This window comes from Muntiacus reevesi, chromosome 1, assembly GCF_963930625.1.
Source record: "Muntiacus reevesi chromosome 1, mMunRee1.1, whole genome shotgun sequence".
In the NCBI taxonomy this organism is placed as follows: Eukaryota; Metazoa; Chordata; class Mammalia; order Artiodactyla; family Cervidae; genus Muntiacus; species Muntiacus reevesi.
In genome coordinates this window covers 83,860,531-83,886,443 of record NC_089249.1, presented here as the reverse complement: position 1 = coordinate 83,886,443, position 25,913 = coordinate 83,860,531, and the positions used below count along the sequence as shown (strand labels likewise).

At 43.1% G+C, this 25,913-nt stretch overlaps 1 protein-coding gene, 1 long non-coding RNA gene and 1 pseudogene across 6 annotated transcripts; 1 reads left to right on the top strand and 2 right to left on the bottom strand.

Moving 5' to 3' along the window:
* LOC136146412 (uncharacterized) lies at positions 1–25,913 on the top strand. The gene is made up of 4 exons (XR_010658988.1): positions 1–218; positions 6,381–6,535; positions 8,512–8,626; positions 25,115–25,913. It is a non-coding gene; the product is annotated as an uncharacterized lncRNA (long non-coding RNA).
* Positions 8,812–10,701, bottom strand: LOC136146392 (sharpin-like; annotated as a pseudogene).
* Positions 14,678–19,055, bottom strand: HJV (hemojuvelin BMP co-receptor). Of its 5 annotated transcripts, none has more exons than XM_065905257.1 (4): positions 18,876–19,055; positions 17,399–17,603; positions 16,424–16,986; positions 14,678–15,971 (listed from the first exon to the last, which is right to left on the bottom strand). In XM_065905257.1, the coding sequence occupies exons 2-4, from the start codon at positions 17,493–17,495 to the stop codon at positions 15,348–15,350; spliced, it is 1,284 nt and encodes a 427-aa protein (XP_065761329.1). In that variant the 5' UTR covers positions 17,496–17,603; positions 18,876–19,055; the 3' UTR covers positions 14,678–15,347. The 5 variants fall into 5 exon arrangements, with proteins under 5 accessions (XP_065761329.1, XP_065761321.1, XP_065761338.1 ...); XM_065905249.1 differs by having other exon boundaries at positions 17,399–17,585; XM_065905266.1 differs by lacking the exon at positions 17,399–17,603 and having other exon boundaries at positions 18,876–19,054.

The following is a 25,913-nucleotide window of genomic DNA, read 5'->3' as shown; positions in this document are numbered from 1 at the left end:
CAGCGAGGTCGCAGCAGCGCGTGGACACAGTGTGCTCCTGGCGGGGAAAATGGTTGTTGTGCATCGCTGCGGGGCTGGGAGGAGGGGGCGGAGGGGCTATAGGGCGGCTTCCCCTGTGCCCAAGGAAGGAATGCTTCGCTGACTCCAAAATTTAGCCGAGGCGAGTGGTCTTCGAAGGGCGGGTGCGGATGCTTTTGGAGTGGGAGCTATATTTTGAGGTAAAAAGAAAATGTGCTTATGATGGAATTTCGTGCCTAACCTCAGCCAATGTAATTAATTTAGAGGCGACTGTTTATTCCTGGCTCACAATTCGCAAGTCGTGTGAAAAACAATCCCAGAGCTCCTAGAATACTTTAGGATGGGGCGGAGGACAGGGAGTTCAGTCGTTACTGTTCAGGAAGATCCCCTTTGTCCTTCTCTTGTCCCCCCCCATCGCTCTTAAAAAGCAACAAACAACCCCCTGCTCCTTCCCGTTCCCCTCATAAAAAATCCCGGCTGTGTGGGAAGGAAAAGAGAACTTGTCACAAATTTTTAACCTCTCCAGTGGTCACAGCAAAGCGAATGTGTGGGGCTGACTGGCCACCCACCACCCCCTTTCTAGCCCCTTGGCTGGAGGCTGGGGGCTCTGGTCCGTGTGCGTCTGCCCCTGCGTCCTCCACTCGGTTCTCTCTGTTCTCTGGACCGGTACAGTACGGGCGTGTCCACATCCTGCCGCTTATCCCGTCATCTCTTCAGTCCCTGATCTGCAGAGCTAGGGAACACTTTATTTATGTTCTCCCAGTTACCTCATTACCTCTTCGTTAAAGTGTGTTCTTTGGACTCTGAGTATCTCACTCACTCCCTGCTTCTCCAGGAAAGTAATTAAAAAAAAAAAAAGATGCTTCACTCTAGTCGTCTTTTCCCTGAGTTATTTTAACTCTCTCGTCTTCCTCCCCTTTCCAACTTACTAAATCAAAGGTACACCTCTAAATCTGCTGCTCACACTCCTCACAGCCTTCAAGTTAGTTAAAAGCAGGAAAGTTATCATTTGTCACAGAGAAAGTGTTGGGGAAAGAGGGCTGTATTTCTGTTAGAAGGAACCATTCTGCAGTCTTTGAAAAGTTTTTCCCTCTAGACTGTTTAGAAGTAGGTAAGAAAGGGAAGAAAAGACAAGGATCTTTAGCACACTGTATGTTCAAGCTAAAAGAAACCCTGACTCTTCATCCTGTGTTATTTGGCTCTCTGTCAGATGGGTTTTTCCCTAGCTGGCCGTGAGGTGCCTTAGGAGCTGACTCCTGAGAAATTTTTCATAGATGCAATAAGAAAGACTTGTATGCACAGATACAGGAATTCTCCCTTTTCTTTGATTCCTGAGTTCCTCCCTCCCATGGGTTGGAGAATCAGGAGATTATTACCTCATTTCTTGTGCTAGAAAGAGGAAGACAGTGTTCCCAAGATTGAGATGGGGAAGTAAACAAGAAGCATTAGAATATATAGAGATCCTACCCTCTTAGCAAGAAGATGGCTATTCGTTGCTGTGAAGGATCCTTCTTATTGCTTGCACACCCTAACTGGGTTGACACCCTAAGGCTAACAAGTTACAACCTAACTGCACTATTAAGCAAGCTCAATAATCAGGCATCAAGACTACTGGAAAACACACACCCACAGGACCAACCCCCAGAACAAAAAGGGGAACATGTTGATCCTTAGGGTGTGTGGGTTTGAGGCGGCACCCTGTTTAAGAAAGTTAACCAATAAGGCCTGAGTTGTTTTTAGTTGGTTAACAATATTGGTTGAAGTAGGTAGAGCAGGGAAGGCGAGACTCTCACTAAAGTAATTTTAAAATGTTTAGTTGTAGCTTCTGAGAGAATTTTTAGGTTGATAGATGCAGAAGTGTACGTAAATCTGAAATACCAAAATGTTGACAAATAAGTACATACATAATGACAATATTATTAAATAGTGTGTGATGTGTAACTGCATAAATGTTGAGGGGCAGGGAGGAGAGGTGAGTGTGACAGACCAGGGTGGTATATATTTGGAACATCTTAGAGAAAGGGGAATGCCAATATTTACTTGGGCACAGCTATGGAGTACTGACTTGCTTTTTTTTTTTTTAATCTTAATACCATTTTCTTTTGCTTTAAGTCCCTCTCTTGGGCTCCAGTTTCTTCTTTCTTTCCCGGTTTGCAAAACTTAGTGCAGACCACTTGTTTGCGCTCTTTTGTGCCTGGGTTCCCTTAAATGCCAGAAAACGATTTCACTTTGGCAGCTGCTGCCTACCAGGCCTGTAGCCAAGACATGTTCTGAAATGGAGTTGTCCTGGACAGAGTTGTTTACAACCTTTCACCTTATAACCTGGTATTCTGATAAAAACGTGCCTTCTGATTCTTTTTCTCAGTTCCTGTGCCAAAGAAGAAAAAATCTTACAAACTTCTGTCCTGAAAACAGAGTACAAACATTTGTGGCATGCAAGGGAGGAAAACAGCAGGTCCAGTAAGGAACAGCAAAGGAGGGCTAAATCCAAGAGTTTTGCAGATTAGATCATCTTTACCTGTTCCTTCCCCACCCTCTTCAATCCCAGTATCAATAGGAAACCAAGCGATGATTGTTGTTTGCTTTACAGGAGGTGGTTGAGCAAAGCCAAAGCTTCTAGTGAGAGAAGTGCCCTCTACGCTCAGTTCCGATCAGATACAAGGAGCTGATTGCATTTCTCTTTTCTTTATGTTCTGATAAACATTTAGGACTCTAAAGACTCAAGGTTCCTAATAGCCCCCTTTTTATTCCCTTTTAATCACTGCTTTCATTTCACTCTGAAAATTTCCCTTTTACTCTTACCTTTCCCATTTTCCTCTAGAGAATATTCATTTAGAGACAAATAAAGGTTTAAAAGAGAGTGTGGCATTTGAGGCTGATCAACTTTGGCTATTCCTCCAAGTCACTAAGCACCTGTAATGGACCAGGTCCTTGACATAATTATCTCAGTGCTATTTTATTTATAGGTTCATCTGTCACCTTGTTCTAGAAGGATTTAAGGTTAGATTATTTCATTTAATTCTCACAATAACTCTGTGACTCAGAGTTAAGTCAGGCTCAGAGGGTTAAGTAATTTGCCTGCAGTCACTGATTCTGTAAGTAGAGCAAAATCTTGAACCCAGGTCTGTCTGATCTAAAGTAGATACTCTTGGGGACTTCCCTGGCAGCCCAGCCATTATGTCTCCCTGCTTCTACTGCATGGGGTGTGGGTTTAGACTCTGGTCAGGGACTAAGATGCCTTGAGTGTGGTGTGGCCAAAATAAATAAATAAACTAGGTACTCTTTCTAATGTGTTGTCCTGCTTCTCAGTGCTTTAACATATGGTTTCTTGTTTGATCTTCACTGTAAAGGGTTTAGGATAAGACTCATAAAATATTAAAGTTGAAGGGGACTCTAGCAGTCATATTTTTTTTAAAGAGAGGTACTTCTTATTTTAGTTAAGTAGACTTGCTCTAGGACGTATAGCTAGTAACTGGTGGAGCCACTCTCCACTCAGTTTAAACTGAGGATTCTTAATACTTAATCTAGAGTCTTGTCTCTAGTTTGTTTTCTGAAGGTTCTTGTTTCTCAGTTTAGCTTTAATTATTAAAAGAAAAAAAAAAAGACACTTCATCTGAACAAATTGCTGGTTGCCTGGGGTAGGGAGTAGGTGAAGTGGGTGAAGGGAGTCAAAAAGTATAAACTTAACAGTTAAAAATTAAATGTCATAGAGATTTGGTGACTATAGTTAATAATACTATATTGCCTATGTGAAAGTTGCTAAGAGGGTAGATCTTAAAAGTTCTCATCATGAGAAAAAAATCCTGTAATTATATATGGTGACAGATGTTAACTAGGCTTATTGTGGTGATCATTTTGCAACATATCTAAATGTCAATCATTAGATTGTACACTTGAAACTAATATAATGTTGTATGTCAAACATACCTCAATTTAAACAACACTGATCTTGGGGCTTCCCTGGTGGTTCAGTGGTAAAGAATCAGCCTGCCAATGCTGTAGACACGGGTTCGACCCTTGATCTGAGAAGATCCCACATGCTTTGCAGCAGCTAAGCCTGTGGGCCACTATTGAGCCTGGGCGCTAAAGCCCAGGAGCTGCAACTACGGAAGCCTGTGTTCTGCAACAAAAGAAGCCACTCAAGTGAGAAGTCTGAGCACTGCAACTAGCAAGTAACCCCAGCTTGCCTCATCTAAAGATAAGCCCCAGCAGTTTAGAAGACCCAGAACAGCCATTAAAAAAAAGGAAATCATCTCATCTTGAAGTCCATATTTTATGTTTATTGGTGTCTCTATTTTTCTACTATGTTGAGGAAGGAATGAAGATCTGAGAGTTGTCCAACTTCAGGGAAAGATGGAGAGAGGAGGTGAATTAATTTGTTCAAAACCACTGCAGACTCCTTTAAGATATTTCTTAAGGTAGCCTTATGATATAAAAGACTTTTTCCCCTTTTCGTGCTATCACCCATATGTTTTCTTTCATTTACTGTCAAATTTCTTAAGAGAATAACTTTTACCAGCTTTCTCTGTTGGCTAAACTTGTCCCTTTGTAGCCTGGCTTCTGCTGTCACTGAAATGATTTTCTTTAAGTTTCCAGAGGAAACCAGAGTGATTTTTTAGGTCATATTCCCCTTGACTTCTATGTAATTTGAAAACTGCCATCTTTGTAAAATTTAAATGTTCTTTTGGACTTTATCCTTTTCTCCCTTGTCAGAAATTCCTTTTTTCTCTGCCCTGCTGAGAGTTTTTCTGCTTGACTCTCTCCTTTTCTGTCTTCAGGCTTTGCTGTTCAGTTTTTCCATCTGTACATCACTCATGGAAACCTCTAGCCTGTCTTGAAAGTTCTAGTTGGCATCGCAAACTCAACTTGTCTAGTATGGAATTCATAATCTCCTCCCTGTGCTCAAACTCACTTTTTACCCTTGTTTCTTTTAATGGGACCATTATATGTTCCCCTAGATATCAAGGCATAAAATCTAGAAACTGTTTTCAGTTCCTTCCTTTCTGACATTCCTCACATTCAGTCAATTGCCAAATTCTGAAGAGGCCATCATTCCAGTGTTTTCCTAGAAGCTGTTATTTCTTACTCTCCTGCCATCACTCTGATTCATATCATTGTTATTAATACTTTTGCATAAATTATTTTTGATAGTTTTAAACTGATCTTTCTGCTGTAATCATAAACCTCAACTACATTAATCTTACACAGTTGAGTTCCTATCTGTTCTTTGATGCTCCCAAACCCTCTGCTTACTGAATCAGATTAAAATACTTCAGTCTACTTGAAGCCTTCACAAAGTGACCTCAACTAAACTTTCCAGTCTCATTTCCCACTATTTCCTCAGAAATGTACCCTACTCCTCAGCCAAACCTGAGTACACCGTGTTCCCCTAATATATCTTTCTCTGCATTTGCTTATACTTTTCTCTCTACCTGGAATGCCTGACTTTCCTCCCCATCTCTACTTTTTAAAATCCTACCCACTCTTCAGTAGACAGCCAAATAACTTTTCCTCTATGAAACCTCTCCTGATTCCCAAATCCCCTTATCTCTCACTTTATAGCCAAATAGAATTCCATTCTCTTTGAATACTCCATTCCACATTTTTTTTATATTTCTCATATGGAACTTACATGTAAAGTTTCTTTTCTCTCCTATGGAATGAATTCCTAGAGAGCAGGATCTGTGTCCTTTTAAATATTTTTATTCTTCATAGCATCTAGAAGAGTACATTTCATAGAGAAAATATGTTATTAAATATAAATTGAATTGATAGATTGGGATATGTCTGTGCAATAGAATATGCCACTAATTCAGAACCTAGTATTGTTTCTTATCAACAATAAGAAACCTAATCTCAGTTCCTTCTGCTACACTTGAACATAACCAGTCCCTCTTCCTCAAAGCCTATGGCCCAGTTACGTATAGAGCAAGGGTGGTGAGGCGGTGAGAGGTGATGGTTTGTTTTCCTATGAGGGACAGTTGGACTGTACTGAGTTTATAAATATGAGGGAGCTGGGACATTTTGTGCTTAACCCAACTTCCCCTTTTCTGAGAAGTTCTTTCTTACACAATTCTGTGATTCAGTTGGCTCAGCCCTGCCACCCAGTGGATAAATTAAAGTACTACCAAGATCCTTTGCTTCACTGACTATGCTAAAGTCTTTACTGTGTGTGGATCACAACAAACTGTAGAATTCTGAAAGAGATAGGAGTATTAGATCAGCTTACCTGCCTCCTGAGAAAACTGTATGCAGGTAAAGAAGCAACAGTTAGAACCAGACATGGAACAACAGACTGGTTCCAAATTGGGAAAGGAGTACGCAAGGCTGTATATTGTCACCCTGGTTATTTAATCTTATAGGCAGAGTACATCATGAGAAATTCTGGGCTGGATGAAGCACAAGCCAGAATCAATATTGCTGGGAGAAACATCAACAACCTCAGATATGCAAATGATACCACCCTATGGCAGAAAGTGAAGAGGAACTAAAGAGCCCCTTGATGAAGGCGAAAGAGGTGAGTGAAAAAGCTGTCTTAAAATTCAACATTCAGAAAACTAGGATCATGGTATCTGGTTCCATCACTTCATGGCAAATAGATGGGGAAACAGTGGAAACAGTGACAGACTTTACTTTTTTGGGCTCCAGAATCACTGCAGATGGTGACTGCAGCCATGAAATTAAGAGGCTTGCTCCTTGGAAGAAAAGCTATGACAAACCTAGGTAGTATAGAATTGAAATGATACTTTTGAACTGTGGTGCTGGAGAAGACTCTTGGGAGTCCCTTGGACTGCAAGGAGATCAAACCAGTCAATCCTAAAGGAAATCAATCCTGAATATTCATTGGAAGGACTCATGCTGAAGCTCCAATACTTTGACCACCTGATGCAAAGAGCTGACTTACTAGAAAAGACCCTGATGCTGGGAAAAATTGAAGGTAGGAGGAGAAGGGGACGACAGAGGACAAGATGGTTGGATGGCATCACCGACTCAATGACATGAGTTTGAGCAAACTTTGGGAGGTGGTGAAAGACAGGGAAGCCTGGCATGCTGTAGTCCATGGGGTCTCAAAGAGTTGGACACCACTGAGAGACTGAACAACAACAGCAAAATAAAGATCCTTAGGCCACACAGAAGCATTTATGAGACCAGAAACTTGACCAGATGGTTCCCCTGAGTGAGGAAGATGATTTTTTGATCTCAAGAAGAAGGAGATATTTTTGCAGAAAGGAATATTGCAATATAGAGAGCTCAAGAGGCTTGCTTAATTCACAGAACTAGGACTAAATTCGTCTAATTTATGGTTTGAAAATCTTGCCACTAGCACATCTCTGATCCTTAAAAAAAAAAGTCATCTCCTTTGTAAAGATTTCTCTGATTTTTACAAGCAGATTTGTCACTTTCTTTGTATTCTCAATAGCATATTGGACATATTTATCTATATTATAAATGTTAATCATATGTCTGTTTATTTGTTCCTCCCTACTAAACTGAGTTCCCCAAAGATAGGAACCATGTTTTCTTATGGCCTGGCATAGTTTAGGTGTTCCAAAAATTCTAAATAAGGGTCAAAGTCAATCCATAGGATTATTTTAGCCTAATCAGTTAATGTGCCACATATTTAGCACATCCCATTGCCCATTCTTCTGGTTTTGGTTTCTTCTCCAGCACTGATGGTATTCTCCCTGTAGGCTTGGTCGTGGCAGATGCAGTGCAGTGACCTCCATAAAGAGAAAATTAAACCATGGCAGAACATTTTCTGTTTCAGGCGCTACACTTTTCAGCAAAGGACTTTTTGATTCTTTGCTGGAGTAAGGTGGGGTTGGAAGGCAGGATGAAAGACTGATTAATTTTTTAAAAAATCCAGCTTAACTAGTTCCTCATAGGTAGAAGTAGAAGAATGCTGTATCAAAGACTGACTACAGTTTTTATTGGGCCTTTGTTGCTGTGCAAGGGCTTTCTCTAGTTGTGGAAAGCCGGGACCACTCTTCATTGCAGTGCACAGGCTTCTCATTACCTTGGCTTCTCTTGTTTTAGAGCACGGCCTCTAGGCATGAGGGCTTCAGTTGTGGCCTGTGGGCTCTACAGTACAGACCCACAGGCTTAGTTGCTCCAAGGCATGTGGAATCTTCCTGGACCAGGGATGGAACCTCTGTCCCCTGCATTGGCAGGTGTATTCTTATCTGCTATACCACCAGGGAAGTCCACAAAACCCTTGATATTCAAAATATCGGTTCTTTAAACCAGTAGCAAAGAATGATTCCACAGTAACCCTGCAATAGAGGCAGAATCCAATTATATTTCTTGATTTCGCTTTCACTTTCTCAAAGCTGACCCTCCAATCACACACATATTATATCTTAGGAAACACATGTGACTTATTTCTTCCTAATAACTATTAGGAGGATGATGAATAATTTGGTTTGGGAGTGGGCAGGAAAACTGAGGAAGGCCTATTATTGTCTAATGTTCTGCCTTCCTTCCTTTCCTTAGTGCTGCTGCAGATTCTTGGCACTGATTTTGAGAACCTGCAATTACTGGACCATGGAAATTATCTCTACTTCCTCGAGAAGAAATGTGGAAAGGAACTTGCAATGAAGTATACAAGGTGGGGTGAAGTGGGTAGGAAGGGAGTTGGGTGGGTTTGAAAAATGATGGAGGTGTCTACAAGTATAAGAAGTTAAGGGAAAAAAAAAAAAAAAAAAGAAGTTAAGGGAAAACACTCAGGACTGTCCAAGGTAGAAATGCAGTCTCTTTTATTTATTTATTTATTTATTTTTCCAGCTCAGAAGTGTCTTTAATGATCCCAGCGAGCAATCAGCAGAGGTTCCCTGAGAGGTTCAGGAGGGGGTCCAGGGACCTTGGGCCTGGAAGGGAAGGGCCATCTTATCTCCGCGTGACCTTTGGGAGCTGCTGGGTGGAGGCTGTGGGAAGGGGGTCCCAAGCACAGGGCCTCTGGGTGCTGCACATCTCACAGCCGGGGCGGCCTGGGTCGTTGAAGGTGCACGAAGGGCAGGGCCAGCCGGGCTGAAGGGGGCTGGGCAGGCTAGAGTTGGCTGGTTGAGGGGTTGGGGGCAGCCCCAATGACTGCGAGAACAGGCCGCCTAGTTTCCCATCCACCTTCTGGGGGCGTTGAGGACTGTGTCCTGGGGCTTCTAGGGGAGCTGAGAGCAGGTAGAGGAAAGCAGGGTCTCTGTTCCGCCGGATCCCATAGGAAGCAAGGCTGTGTTCAGGGACACACAGGCACCTCCCGACGACCCAGTGCCGCATGACCGGTGGGAAGTCGAGCTCTGAGAACACCTGCTCCTGAGGGCCCTGATGGTCAGTGGGAGTGAACCTGCAGTGAGACATGGGCAGAGGACGCAGCGTCTTTACCTGTGACCTGGAGCCCGATGGGGCCAGGAGGAAAGCAGGCCTCCTGGGGCTGGGCCCTGAGGGCCACACGATGCTGTGCCAGGATGGCTGCTGCTTGAGCTGCTCCCTTCTCATCCCCACCCTCTACAGCCCCGGTCAGGCACCCTGCCAGCTCTTCTTTCTCCAGCAAGTCTCCAGGGCTCCAAGGATGATCCGCCTTGGGTTGGGGGACCTTGGGTGTGGATACTTCAAGGGGACTGGGTGGGGCGCATTTCTGGGCCTAGGACTGGGGGCAAGCTGTCACTGCCATTCTGTCCTGCCATGGTAGCATCTTGGACTAGGGCTGCCCACCGCTGAGCTTCCTGAGGGTTGGCGAAGTGCAGGCTGAGAGTTCCAGGCCCTCACAGTGGAGGCTGCAGTTCATGCTGGCAGGGGCCTCGGACTGTGTATGACACTGACTCCAAGGGCCACTCCAATCTACCGCCCCGGGGCCCGCACCCAGCATCTCCAGCCGGAAGCGCCCTGGTCGCTCGGGGTCCGCACTCAGCTGCAGCCTTCGAAGCTGGGCCTCCACGTCCAGGCCGGCGCCCAGCGGCCTCACCGCGGCATGCACGGCCGGCAGCACCGTGGCCGAGCCGGGGTCTGAGCCTGCGGCCCAGCCACCCGCCGGCGGCCACAGTCTCTTTTTTAAAATCAAAATAATGTAATATAACTTATTCAAAAATTCCATAATTTTAATTCTTACATAAAAAAAAGAAGTTCTCAGTTCTAATTATTTCTCTTTCAATTATTTTAACTTTTTAATCTGGTATTTACTTCATATTTCTTTTTCATGAATGAATTAATAATTGATTTTTGATTTTGGCTGTGCTGGATCTTCGTTGCTGCAGGGCTTTCTCTAGATGTGGTGCGCGGACTTCTTGTTGCAGTGGCTTCTCTATTGAGCACAGGCTTTAGGTTCACGGGCTTCAGTAGTCGTGGTGCACAGGCTTAGCTGTTCCTTGGCATGTGGGATCCTCCCAGACCAGAGGTCGAACCAGTGTCCCCTGCATTGCAAGGCAGATTCTTAACCACTGGACCACCAGGGAAGCCTCTCATATTTCTAAATTATATATTTCTTCTTTTATTTCTTAATTTATAAGTATTTGACATGAATTTGAGCAAACTCTGGGAGATAGTGAAGGACAGGGAAGCCTGGTGTGCTGCAGTCCATAGGGTCAGTCGCTCCATCATGTCCAACTCTTTGCAACCCTTGGACTGTAGCTCCCAGGCTCCTTTGTCCATAGGATTCTCCAGTCAAGAATACTGGAGTGCATAACCATTCCCTTCTCCAGGGTATCTTACCCACCCAGGGAGAGAACCCGGATCTCCTGCATTGCATGCTGATTCTTTACCATCTGAATCACCAGGGCAGCCCAATATTAGACATATCATACTCTCTTTTTGCTACAGTATTTGAAATTTTATGTGTCTTATACTCCCTATCCCTACCTTCCCATTCCTCCTACCTCATCCTCCTGATAGAGTTATATCACAATTTTGACCAAATCAGTAGTCAATATTTACATTATTATCACTATTATTGTTGTTTAGCCACTAAGTGTCCAATTCTTTGTGACCCCACAGACTGCAGCACGCCAGGCTTCCCTATCCTTCACTGTCTCCCAGAGTTTGCTTAAATTCATGTCCATTGAGTTGGTGATGTTATCTAACTATCTCATCCTCTGCCGCCCTCTTCTCCTTTTGCCTCCAACCTTTCCCAGCATCAAGATCTTTTCCAGAGAGTTGGCTGTTTGCATCAGGTGGCTGAAGTATTAGAGCTTCACCATCAGTCCTTGCAATAAATATTCGGGGTGGATTTCCTTTAGGATTGACTGGCTTGGTCTCCTTGCAGTCCAAGGGACTCCCAAGAGTCTTCTCCAGCACCACAATTCAATTATGACTATATTAATTCTACATCATCACTATAAATAACATCAATTGTGGAGTCAAGTAGTATATTTTGATTGTTTCATGTCTTGAACAACCCTTTGTTTGTTATGAAGCCATAATTATTTAAGTAATTTATTTAGTTTATTATGCACCTACCTTTAGTTTATTTCTTTTTTAAATTTATTTTTAATTAGAGGATAATTGCTTTATAGTGTTGTGTTGGTTTCTGCTGTACAATAACATCAATCAGCCATAAGTATATACATATGTCCACTGCCTCTTGAACCTGCCTCCAGTAAGTTTATTTCTGAAATGCCAGTTCTGTCAAATACTTATTAATATTTTCTCTCAGATAGTCAGCATATTAGACAATCTAAGAAATTTGTTTTCTTTCTCCTGAAGACTTGCTCTAGCCGCACTGGGTAATTCTTTTTAGTCATCAGCGCCATCTGCTGACTGTTAGCGGAGTGGAAAGACAAAAATGAAGCACCAGGTTGTTTTTAAACCAGAAAATGTCCTTTCCATGATCTCTGACCTTGAGAATCTGGAGGAAGAATCTGGAGGAGAATCTTGAGAATATGGTCCTTGTGAGAGAAGAGAGAGAGTATAAAATATTTAAATATTATCTTTCCTTCTTTTTTTTTATGTGAACCATTTTTAAAGTCTCTATTGGATTTTGTTACAATATTGCTTCTGTTTTATGTTTTGTTGTTACAACATTGCTTCTGTTTTATGTTTTATTGTTTTGGCCTCGAGGGATGTGGGATCTTTGTTCCCAGATCAGGGATCAAACCCACACCCCCTGCACTGGAAGGCCAAGTCGTTATCACTGGACCAGCAGGGAAATCCCTAAATGCTCTCTTTGCCTTGTCAACTTCTTCTTTCCTGTTTTCCTAGAAGAAGGAAATTCTGCTTTAATCTTCCTTTTCATACAATGGTATTTCTAAGCCTTTTGACTGACCCACCAAAGAAAGAGGGAAAGGTCAGCTACCTATTTATTTTACTTACACATTTATTAGATGTACTAATGTTTGATAAACTGCACATATTTGAAGTGTATGGTTTCATAATTTTTTAAATCATTGCCACAATCAGGATAATGAACGTTCTACTCCAATTTCCTCATGTGTCTTTGTAAACCATCCCTCTCTCCCTCCCCAGACCATCCACAGGCAACCACTGATCTTTTTTTTGTCAGTATATATTAGTTTACACTTTTAATAATTTTATACAAATGGGAACATACAGTATGTACTCTTTTTTTTGTTGTTGTTTGGCTTCTTTCATTTACATTCTTATTTTATGAGAATACATAAATGTTACATTCATTTACATTCTTATTTATGAGATTCATCATATTATTGTTTGTATCAGTAGTTTATTTCACTTTATTGCAGAGTGGTATTGTATGCAAGTCTTTATCCTTTCTCTTGGAGAAATACTTAGAGGTGGACTGTTTAGAGTGTATGGTAAGTATATGCTTAACTTGTGAAGAAACTGCCAAAAATTTTACAAAGTAGTACTAATTTATACTCCCACCAATAGCATGTCAGAGCTTCACAATTTGCCAACATTTGATATGGTCAGTCTTTTTAATTTGAACCATTCCAGTGGTTATGTAGTGTTTTCTCCTTGTTTTTCAAATTTGATTTGCATTTCCATGATGAGTAATGATGTTGAGCATCTTTTCATGTGCTTATTTTGAACTACTCATTTTTAAATACTCCATTGATAATAGGGTTAACCCTGAGTTTGGGCAAATGAAGCAAATGACAGGTGCCATAAAAGAATCTCACTCCCCGATTGGCTATGAAATTCTTCTTAACTCACTTGAAATTCCCACACTTGAGGGATGAAGTTATGTACTCTTTTGAGTTAACCAATATAAGGAGCAGTTTCTCAAAAAGATGTTTTGAGTTAAAATGCCTAAGTTATTTGTAAGTGAGGACAGCAATGGATATGTTTCCTCTAATTTTCTTCCATTAGAACAGATTGTTTTCTGGATTAGCTAAGTGTCTCAGTCGCATTCGACTCTATGCGACCCCATGGACTGTAGCCCGCCAGGCTCCTCTGTCCATGGGATTCTCCAGGCAAGAATACTGGAGTGGGTTGCCATTTCCTCCTCCAGGGGATCTTCCTGACCCAGGGATTGAACCCATACCTTACAGGCAGATTCTTTACCATCTCAGCCATCAGGGAAGCAGGTCATCTTTAAAAGTAAAGAGACTGTGCTTTGGGGGAATGGCAGAGTGGCTGCAGTCCTTAGAGAAGATAGAGAGTCAGGAATAGAAGGTAAAGAATTGCAAAAGAAATTTGAAATAGCAGACCAAAAGGACGCTCTGTCTGGTAGGCACTGGCTGGTGTGTATGTGTGTCCTGGGGAGTTAGGTTAGATGGGTGAGACTGAGAGAAGAGGGAGCAGTAAAGCGCTGTTACCTTAGAACATCCTGGACTAGAACAGCTTCTATTTGCTTTTCTTCTACAAACTAGATTCTTTCTATCTGGGGCTTCCCCCTACTTTCCAGCTCTCCCTTTTGGGTTTCATATGACAGAAGAAGAAAATAGTTTTTGTGATGGCAGCCACTGCCTGCAGCTCCCTTTCCCTGCCTAGTCCACAACTAAAATCTTCAATAGCTGTTTTCTTGACAGGACAGTATAGTGTCAAGATTAAGTTAAGTCTCCGAAGCCAGATTTCCTGGATTCGGTTTCTAACTCTACCATTTGTAAGCTGCGTTACTGTGGAAAAGTTGCTTAGTCTTCCTGTACCTCATTTTCCTTATATAACAATAGAGATAAGAAAATTACCTTCCTTAGAGAGTTGTGAGTATTAGATGAATTAATAATTTTAAATTGTTTAGAAAATGACCTGGCAGGTTTTAAGCTCTCAGTAAGTGTTAGCTGTTAATTGAATTTTAAACTCCTTGGCCCCACTTTCAAGGCACTTCATAATCTCGCTTCTATCCATTTATCCCTTACTTCTTATCTATTTCATTTGAATTTTGCTGATTTCTTCACTGAATCATGAATCTGTGAATGTCTAGATGGTTTCCTCTGCCTGGAAGATCCTTAATTCAAAACCAATCTTACCCAGTCTTCAGAGATCACTTCAGATCCTATCTCCTCTATTACCTCTTATTATTTATTATTTGAGTTCTTCTCAATCATCTTCCCATTTGAATTCATAGTATCATGGAATTTAGTGAATAATTACACACTCATCACTCCATGTAAGTCAGTTTGTCTCGCTAATAGCCTGTAAACTTCCTGAAGGCAGAACAATATCTCATGCTTTTGAGCCCTCTTTCGGTGCAGTGAACACATTGACTTTATGCCATCTTAAGTGTCTGTAAAGAGATTCAACATAGACAACAATGTGAAGACTCCATAGCTTTAATATCAGATTAGTTAGGGGTGGGGATGATAGCTTCTTTCCTACCCGTGTCATTCTCCAAAGACAGAGATTCCTTTCACCAAAAATCCAAACAACTCCCACTTCATTTATGAACCAAGAAAGCAGAACACATCTTACCCACATTATACTTATCAAATAGATTCTTTTCCTCATCATTTCCTCCTCTTTCTACCTTCCAAGAGAAAATATCATTCAATTTTGAGTTTCTGATGGGTAATGATCATGTCTTTCATGTCTGAAAGAAAGAACTCTTTCAGTTCTTCTCTATTAAAAGTCTCAACCCTTAAGTTTTCTACTGATCCTCAGGACCCCATAACCTCTACGTTTGTAGGGGTGGTCTCAGGAGGAGATGGACTGGAACAATTTGCTTACTATAAATGAGACTGGGAAAATTAGTGAAGAGCCCCTACTGAGGTCTGGAATGCAGAAACCTTGCCCAGAATCCTTATTCTGTGATCATTTCAACCCTAGACTGCCGCCTTCTCTCGTCTTCTCTCACTCTGGAAAAATGTTATTGTTTCATGTGTTTCTTACCCTTATTGTTTCCCTTCAGTGATTCTTATGTTCTCCCTTGCCAATCTCTATCTGCAAATCACTTCTAGACCCATCATGGTTACCGAACGTTGGCCTGGTTACTGAATGCAAAGCCACAGAACAAAGAGCCCAGAAAGAAGTGGAGCTAGGAGGGTTGCTGAGGAAAGAGGAACCCCAGCATCTGAGGGGAAGAGGTGTAGTTTTTCCAAGTTTGGCAGGAAGGCCCGGGCGTCCTCCAGAGCTGCCTGAGCTGCCACAGTAAAGTTAGGGTCACCGGAGATGACAACATCAAACACACAGGAATGAAAGTAAGCGTCTTCAACCGGCAGCCCTTCCTTGCACAGCTGTCTGGCAGCATCCATGGTTATAGTTCCCCGACGACTGCGCACTGAACGGGAGAGCCGCTGACTCGGAGGACATCCCCCAACGCAGAGCTGCAGGTCCTGCTCAGCTGAGAAGGCCCTGGCCACATCCTCGGCCACTCTGATGGAGAAGGAGAGCTGCCCAGCTGTCTGCCGAATGATTATAGTTGTGCCAATGTAGGCAGCTCGGATCTCCACATGGCTCCCAGGGTTAGCCGTTCGAATGGACAAACTTGAGCCCCCAGGTCGATCACCTCCATTGATAGAACCATCTTCAAAGGCTGCGGGAAGGTTGTCTACCTCAGCCTGGTAGACCTTCTGATCAATGCATTCCTGCATGTTCTTAAATATAATGGTGAGCTGTAAGGGCAAGAGGGAAAACAGTTTATTTGGGGCTCAGTGCAACCCTCCCCCCTTCCATGAACCAGGCCTCATTATTGTACATAGTCAGGGATCTGATCCCAGCAGAGATGCAAGGCTTATCACGGGCCTCACTCCTTGATCCTGTCTTTATGTTCTGATACTGTTTCATCCCTGCTCCATCCGTTTCCTTCCTGTTTGGGCTCAACCTCAGCTCCTCCCATAGAAGGAAAAGTTTCCTTTCTGTAACTCCTCAACCCAGGGCTTCTCAACTTTCCTCTCCACCAGAGGGAAAGTGATTTACAGGAGCAAGTGTTCGGTAGGAAGGAGTGCTTCAAGATGTGGGAGTGGTTGAGGAGGAAAGGGAATAGAGCCGCGCTGCTGAAAACTGGTAGGGTTGGCATGGCAGTGGAACCCTGGGGTGACCATGGAGGAGCAGTTGAGTCCCTGACCTTCCGTGTGGTGGTGGCGTTGGCTCCCGATGCCACGGGGGAGCTGGTGGCCTGGACAAAGAGGAAGTCATTATCCAGCAAGGGCCAAGCTCCTTGGACACGGCACGTGTGAAAGTGGTGATGGAAGGTGCGCACGTGAGGGTCCCCGAAGGAGGCGCAGTGCAAGAAGCCTGGGGGCTGTCGGTGCAGTCGGGAAAACCGGCCTTCATAGTCACAGGGGTCTGGGGCTGGGGAGCCAGAGGCGCGGGTCGGGCCTGCGCCAGGAAAGACGGGGCCCCGGGGTGGGGGAGGGGCCGTGGGGCCCTGGCGGGAGCAGTTGTGCTGAATCATCAGGTCTTCGATGCCGTGCACAGCAGAATGGAAGGCGAGGTCCCCGCGGCAGGTGCGGGCCGTGCGCCGAGTGCAGAGCGCGTAGGAGCGGAGGGCTCGGCAGAGGCCGCTGGAGCCCACCCCTCCACCCCGGCCTCCTCCTCGAAGGGCTCCTGGTGAACCCCCACCTCTAAGGCTCAGAGTGGAAGATACATACTCAGCATTGCAGCGGAGGATCTTGCATTGAGAATAAGCTGAGGGAGGAAGGGAGAGAGGAGTGTGAGCTGGTCCCCAGATGCCCGCTCAACCTCAACCATAATTCTCCCAGGTCTCATGGGGGGATAGCAGCAGATCCTAAAACCCAGCTGAGAGCCTCCCCCAGTTCCTAATCCCCAGCCGCCAGCCCCCAGCTTCCTAGTCTTGTCCTCATTCAGTCTTGCTAAAGATGGGTAAGCCCTGCTAGATCTCTTCTGCCTGTGGATCAAGGGCTTTCCCAGTGCCCTTCCCCAAGTTGAATGGTGAATAAAATATACCTATCTGAGAGTGGGGCAAGTGACTGGGACCCCTCAGCACCCATCTCATCTCATTCACCCAAGCTCACATGCCCACCCCTACATTGCAGCCTACCCCCTAGACCCCCCAAAGCCTTACCTAACCCTTCCTTACCATGTCCACAGAGGAGCAGCAGGAGAGTGAGAATGCTTAGAGTTGGGGGACTGCCATGGGGGGACCAGGGACTAGGGGACTGGCCTGGGTCCCCCATACCTATCCAGCCAGGTCCCCCCAGGTTCCGGTTCTTTCCAGCTGATGACCCTCCTACCTAGTGAATTTTGACCGGACGTCCTGTAAGGGACTGAAAAAAGAAATGTGGCTGGGCATGGGGAAGAGAAGAGTTGAAGATTGTTCAGAATGATGTGAAGAGAATCTGGGAAGATCAAGAAAAGAATGAGCTAACTGGAGTTTAGGGGAAATGAGACTCCCTGAACTAAACATGAAGCTGTTAAGCCTCTGTGCCCTGCTTTTGTGACCACTTTCAGGCCCCTTATGCAATACCCCTAGGTGGGGGTGGAAGAAAAGTTGAGTGGACTCGGGGGGCAGAGTCCACTGTATTGCCCCATACTGAGCTACCAAACAGCAGAAATGTCAAAAAGAGGAATCATGTGGATAGATCAGATCTCAGTCATACCAGTGGGCTCCCCAACAGAATTAGGATCTGAAAATATATCAGAGACTACCTCTTATTTGCTCTTCCTAATCAGGAGGGGACACCCTCCAGAGGTCATTCATTGATTTTCCTCCTTTGTGTCAGAATTTTCAGTAAGGAGGAGTAAGGGTGGGATACACATCCCATCTCTGGAATCAGTATTCAAATGAAAAGGGAACCAGTCTCTTTCATCTACTGTAGAGAGCTAAAATTATCCCTCTGTCTCATGGAACAATGGATGCAAACCAAGCATGCAAATCAATATTTGTTATGAGTCAACATTTCTTCTTCATGAGTCAACATTTCTTCAAATCTGACTGAAGAACCACTCTTTCCATTGATCTTACCTTTCCATCGATCTTAACTTTGCAAGTTTAGAAGTCAGTCTTTTGATGAGGACAAGGCTTGGGGAGGGGCTAACTCCTTCTTGCCAAACTACTCTCTCTGGAGTTAGGGATATGACTGAGGGAGAGTCATGCAGGAGGGAGAATAGGATGATGGGACTAGAGATGTAGGGAGAAATCATTTACAACAAGGAGTAATCCCCACCCTTGGAAGCCCAATGTGAAGGGCACTGAAAAGTAGGAACAAGATAGAGGGTATCAGTGACTAATCATCTGAAGCTAAATTTGGCCTTGGTGAGAAAACCACAGAATAGGAGCTGTAGGAAACTTCTACTAAAGAAGGAGACTTCATCAGAAGTCTTGAGGTAACAGGAGGAGAGAGCTAAGACTCCCAGAAGAGAGATGGAGGTTTAAACTTCTAGTGACCAGAGGCCAGAAAACTTAAGACAGAAGGAGAAATGGCGACTGGGGCACCTTGGTATGGAAGAGATCCTAGATTTGCACCAGAGACATCCAAGTTGATGTCATAATTTTATGAGATTCTAACTTTAATTTAGAAGCTTTTTAAAGGAATTGCAATTTAATTTTGACTTACTGTTTCCAGAGGTCAAACATTAGTCTGATATCCAATTCTCCAGCCATGACTGTCTACTGTATCAGTCAGCTCCAGCCAGGGGATCCCCCGTCTCTTTCTCCATGTCTCCCCTAGGTCCCCAGACCGGCTGCAGTCTCACTGAGGTCAGGGAACCAGAGAAGGTCTGGTGTGGGGGGAAGGGGGACTAGATGGCTGGCCGGAGTACTGGACAGCTGAGCGGGGGAGGGAGGTGGCTACTGAGTTGACTGTTTTAAAAATAGCTAAGTCCAAAATTCCAGGAGTGTTGATGGGGGTAGCGCGTTGGAGTATTGGCAAGGGAGTGGGGAGGGTGGAGAGGGTAGGAGGATTAGAAAGAATATGGAGTATAGGGTGCCAAGTGGCACAACAAGGATAGAAATATGACCAGTAAATCAGATATCCAGTTTGAGCTTATATGATTCTAGTCCCTGCCTACTCCAAGCAGCCCTCCAGCACTGTCAATAATTTAAAAGCCCTCAGGCCTTTAAAAATTAGAATGGACAACTGTATACCTTTAGCTCACCACCCTCATCCCTGCCATATTGAATATTGCATTTAGTTTCTACAGAACATATCTAGGAGGTAGCTGACTTTAAATAAGGTCCATAGCAGAGGTAGTTCACAGCCCCTCCCCCATCTTTGTAGAGTATTTCAGAAGGACTTAAAAAGCCAGCTGTCTAGAGAAGAAATCTGAGCTCTGAGTTGTTTAGGATGAGTGTTTGTTTCAGTCTACCAGCTCAGATCCTTGCAGCTGTCTATTCCCCAACCGCCTTCATCTTCATTACCTTATTTATATAGCAGCTCCTCTTTGCAGGTATACACACAAACACATAAGCTTCTGAGTTGCTGAGGGAGGAGGCCAGCAAAGTCAATGAGGGAAAGAAAGAATGGGGATACAATTTTTTGAAGGGGAGAGGAACTTAGATAAAGTGAGAGAAAAAGAGATTCAGAAAGATACTTTTGTGGAGTAACATAATCTTGTGACCTTTTAAGAGACTGCAACCAAGGAATTTAGCCACGTTGTATTTTTGCAGCCATAGGCATCAGGTATCATCATTTCTTAGTACTTGCCAAGTGAAATTAACACAAGGACTGATTTCAAATAGTGTCACTAAGGCATGTGCACTAATTTGCTCTACACTTAGTTCAGAATCCAGAAGTCCACAGAGTATTCTTCTCTTTTTTATACATCCAGATCTGAAATTTTTTTTCTCTTCACCACATTAAGCCATATCACAAGGGTTTTATTACAGAAATGTAAAATGACCCCACCCAAACAATCCAAGTGATTTAAAATCAATAATTTGACTGTGACATCCCAAGTGGTATATACTTTTAAGGACAAAAAGAAGTGCAAAGATATTTTAAGTAGTCATATTATTGGTGGTAGAATTGGTATTGTTATTCTGAAAGTATTCTAGGTGGTGGTGGTGTTCAGTCGCTAAGTTGTGTCTGACTCTTTGTGATCCCACGGACTGCAGAATGCCGGGCTTCCCTGTCCTTCAGTATCTCCTGGAGTTTGCTCAAATTCATGTCCATTGAGTCGGTATTGCTGTCTAACCATCTCTTCCTCTGTTGCCCACTTCTCCTTTTGCCTTCAATCTTTCCCAGCGTCAAGGTCTTTTCCAATGAGTCAGCTCTTCACATCAGGTGGCCAAAGTATTGGAGCTTCAGCTTCAGTATCAGACCTTCTGATGAATATTCAGGATTGATTTCCTTTAGGATGGACTGGTTTGATTTCCTTGCAGTCTAGGGGAAGAGCCTTCTCCAGCACCACAATTCAAAAGTATCAGTTCTTCACTGCTCAGCCTTCTTTATGGTCCAATTCTCACATCTGTACGTGAATACTGGAAAAACCATAGCTTTGACTATAGAGACTTTTGTTGGCAAAGTGATGTCTTTGCTTTTTAATATGCTGTCTAGGTTTGTCATATCTTTCCTTCCAGGGAGCAAGCGTCTTTTAATTTCATGACTGTGGTTACCGTCCACAGTGATTTTTAGAGCCCAAGAAAATGAAATCTGTCACTGCTTCCATTTTTTCCTCTTCTACTTGCTATGAAGTGATGGGACTGGATGCCATGATCTTAGTTTTTTGGATGCTGAGTTTTAAGCCAGCTTTTTCACTCTCCTCTTTCACTCTCATTAAGAGACTCTTTAGTTCCTCTTTGCTTTCTGCCAGTGGTATCATCTCCGTATGTAAGGTTGTTGATATTTCTCCTGGCAATCTTGATTCCAGCTTGTGATTCATCCAACCCAACATTTCGCATGATGTACTATGCATAGAAGTTAAATATGCAGGGTGACAGTATACAACTTTGTTGTACTCCTTTACCAATTTTGAACCAGCCAGTTGTTTCATGGAAGGTTCTAACTGTTGCTTCTTGAGCTGCATACAGATTTCTCAGGACACAGGTAAGGTGATCAGGTATTTCCTTCCCTTTAAGAATTTCCCACAGTTTGTTGTGATCCACACAAAGACTTTCATGTAGTCAATGAAGCAGGAGATTTTCTGGAATTCCTTTACTTTCTCTATTATCCACTGAATGCTGACAATCTGATCTTTGGTTCCTCTGCCTTTTCTAAACTCAGCTTGTATATCTAAAAGTTCTCAATTCAAGTGCTTCTGAAGCCTAGCTTGAAGGATTTTGAGCATAACCTTACTAACATGCTAAATGAGTGCAATTGTCTGGTAGTTTGAACATTGTTTGGCCCTGCCCTTCTTTGGGATTGGAATGAAAACTGACCTTTCCCAGTCCTGTGGCCACTGCTGAGTTTCTAAATTTTCTGACATATTGAGTACAGCACTTTAATAGCATCATCTTTTCAGATTTAAAATAGCTCAGCTGGAATTCCATCACCTCCACTGGCTATAACAAGAGATATTAGAAAATATTTGTAATAGAATAAAAATGAAAAGAGAATTTGCAAGAATTTGTTGCCCTTCCTTAGGCCCCCTTGACTTCACACTCCAGGATGTCTGGCTCTAGGTGAGTGATCACACCATCGTGGTTACCTGGGTCATTAAGACCTTTTTTGTATAGTTCTTCTATGTAGTCTTGCCATGTCTTCTTAATCTCTTCTGCCTCTGTTAGGTCCCTACCATTTCTGTCTTTTTCATGCCCATCCTTGCATGAAATGTTCCTTTGATATCTCCAATTTTCTTTTTTTTTCCTTTTTTTCTCCCCAATTTTCTTGAAGAGATCTTACCCATTTTATTGTTTTCCTCTACTTTGCATTGTTCATTTAAGAAGGTCCTCTTATCTCTCCTTCCTATCTCTGCAACTCTGCATTCAGTTGGGTATATCTTTCCCTTTCTCCCTTGCTTTTCCCTTCTCTTCTTTCCTCAGCTATTTGTAAAACCCCCTCAGACAATCACTTAGCCTTCTTGTATTTCTTTTTCTTTGGGATGGTTTTGGTCACTGCCTCCTGTACAGTGTCATGAGCCTCTGTCCATAGTTCTTCAGGCAGTCTGTCTTCCAGATCGAATCCCTTGAATCTATTTGTCACCTACACCATATAATCATAAGGGATTGGCCTTATGGCCTAATAAGTTTTCCCTAGCTTCTTCAACTTAAGTCTCAATTTTGCAATAAGGAGCTAATGATCTGAACCATAGTCAGTTCCAGTTTTTGCTGACTGTATAGGGCTTCTCCATCTTTGGCTGCAAAGAATACAATCAATTGGATTTCAGTATTGACCATCTGGCGATGTCCATGTGTAGAGTCATCTCTTGTGTTGTTGGAAGGGGTATTTGGTATGACCACTGTGTTCTCTTGACAAAACTCTGTTAACCTTTGCCCTGCTTCATTTTGTACTCCAAGACCAAACTTGCCTATTATTCCAGATATCTCTTGACTTCCTATTTTTGCATTCCAATTCCCTATGATGAAGAGGACATCTTTTTTTGGTGTTAGTTCTAGAAGGTCTTGTAGGTCTTCATAGAACTGGTAAACTTCAGCTTCTTTGGCATCAGTGGTTGGGGCATAGACTTGGATTACTGTGATGTTGAATTGTTTGCCTTGGAAATGAACCGACATCATGTTGTCGGTTTTGAGACTGCACTCAAGTACTGCATTTCAGACTCTGTTGTTGACTATGAGAGACACTCCATTTCTTCTAAGGGATTTTTGCCCACAGTGGTAGATATAATGGTATCTGAATTAAATTCACCCATTCCTATACATTTTAGCTCACTGATTCCTAAGATGTCAATGTCCACTCTTGCCATCTCCTGCCTGACCATGTCCAATTTATGATGATTCATGGACCTAACATTCCAGGTTCCTATGCTCTATTGTTCTTTGCAGCATTGAAGAACTTTCACCACCAGACACATGCACAACAGAGCACTGTTTCTGCTTTGGCCCAGTCTCTTCATTCTTTCTGGAGCTATTAGTAATTGCCCTCTGCTCTTTCCCAGTAGCATACTGGGCATCTTTATATCTTTTTGCCTTTTCGTATTGTTCATGGTTCTCACAGCAAGAATACTGGAGTGGTTTGAGACTCCCTCCTCCAGTGGACCACATTTTGTCAGTGTCCACTATGAACCGTCTGTCTTGAGTGGCCCTGCATAGCATGGCCCATAGCTTCATTGAATTACGTAAGCCCCTTTGCTCCAACCAGGATGTGATCCTTGAGGATTGTGGGTATACTATTGGATAAAACAAATGAGTAATAATGTTAGTGTCTTTGTGAACCAGGATTTTTTTTTAAGATTTACTTATTTATTTTTGGTTTTGGTGGTCTTCATTGCTGTGCACAGACTTTGGCTGTGACTGGGGGCGGTGGGGCTGGGCTACTCTTCCTTGCAGTGTGCAGGCTTCTTATTGCAGTGGCTTCTCTTGTTGCAGAACACAGGCTGTAGGCACATGGGCTTCAGTAGCTGCAGCTCCTCAGGCTTAGGGATTGTGGCTCATGGGCTCTAGAGCACTGGCTCAGTAGTTGTGTCACTTGGAGCTTAGTTCCTCTGTGGTATGTGGGAACTTCCCAGACCATGGATCAAATCTGTGACCCCTGCATTGGCAGACAGATTCTCAACCACTAGACCACCAGGGAAGTCCCATAACCCAAGGTTTTTGATGTAGAATAGAGAGATGTAGGGTCTTCCCCAGGGGCTCAGCAGTAAAGAATCCACCTGCAATGTAGGAGATGTGGGCTTGATCCCTGGGGTCAAGAAGATCCCCTGGAAGAGGAAATGGCAATCCACTCCAGTACTCTTGCCTGGAGAATCCCATGGACAGAGGAGCCTGGCTGGCTACAGTCCACAGGGTCACAAAGAGTTAGACACGACTGAAGCGACTTAGCACACATGAGTTTACATTTAAATTAAATATAAAGGCATTCATTTTTCATAGTTTGGGATGTTGCTGTTTTACTCTTTTGGAGCTATTATATAAAGATGTATTCTTTGTACCACCTCACATTTAATGTTTTTATCAATTCCTGCAAAGGTGAAGAATGTAGTGTTTGCATTTCCCTGTATTAAGATGAGCGCTCCAAAAATAAAGTGTTTCTAAAATCAAAGACTGCAAGTGAGCAAAAGATAGGTGTTCTTTCGTTGAACTGCTTAGGATGGTGGCCATATGAGATTACTTGGGATTAAGAATTTATAAATCAATAATTCTTAATTTTTTTGGATCACAAACTCCTCTTGAAAATCTAATGAGAGATATGAGCCCCATCATCAGAGAATGCTCAAGTATGTCTGTGCTTTTCCTGCTCCAAGAGTATTTTATATTCCCTTTGAAGCAATTATACTATGGACATTGTGCAAGTATGCTAAGTCCCTTCAGTCTCATCCAACACTTGGCAAGCCTATAGACTGTAGCCAGCCAAGCTCAACTGTCCATGAGATTCTCCAGGCAAGAGTACTGGAGTGGGGTTGCCATTTCCTCCTCCAGGGGGTCTTCCTGACCCAAGGATCAATCTGTCATCTTCTCCATTGCATGCAGATTCTTTACCACTGAGCCACCGGGAAAGCCCCATGCTGGAGGTGGGTTGGGGGGCTGTATGCATTGAGTAGCTCTAAAAAACTTACCCCAGTTGCTGAAAAATATCCACTGTAGTATATACCCTCACAGATTGTGTTTTGTTTATTTGGGTTTATATTAATTTCTATCTTGAGGTCTTATAGGGGAGAGAATTAACTAGTTGGATAGAAAATCCCGTCATGTTGCCATAAAGTATTTTTATATTTCATGTTTCTTTTGTTGTGTATTCAGCATCTGGATCACTAGCACACTTATTTATTTATTTTATGGACCAGAGGCTCCTGATCTCCTTGGAAACTGTGGATCTTCTAACGTCTGAAAATGAATTATCCTCTCAATCATGAAGGTGAATTTGAGAAACTGAGCCAGGTAGAGCAGAGGCAGTGAAAGTAATGAAAAAGGGAGATTAGGGCTCAAAGCTTACTGAGGTGTGTCACAGGCGCTTAAGTATAAAACTGCCTTCAGGGTTTCTTAATGGGGCCTTATTAACATTATGGGAGGGACAATTTTGTGTGTGTGTGTGTGTGTGTAGAACTGTCCTGCCCAGTGCAGTACATTTAGCATTCTTGTCTCCCCTCCCCTGTCAAGTGCCATCCCCAGTCAATGTAAATTTTTAAATGCCCCTACATGTTTCCAAAGGCCCCCTAGAAGGTGGTACCACTCTGGTTGAGAAATACTGCCATATATTCTCAATCCTTGGTGGTCTCATACTACCATGACCTAAACTGGTTTAGCAGAAGTCTTTTCTCTATAGGGACTATCCTTGCTTTAGCAAGATACAGGACATTTCTACCAAAGGATCCCCTATGTAGCCCCACTCACTTCCCTCCTATCATCATCTTCACCTTAATATCTAGCAACACCTAATCTGATCTCCATTTCTATAAAAATACTATCTAAACAGGTTAGAGTATATAACCTTTGGGGATTAGCATTTATCACACAGCAGAATTCTCTGGAGATTCATCCAAGTTAGTGTATATCGATAGTTTGTTCTTTTTTATTGCTGAGTACTATTCCATGCTATAGA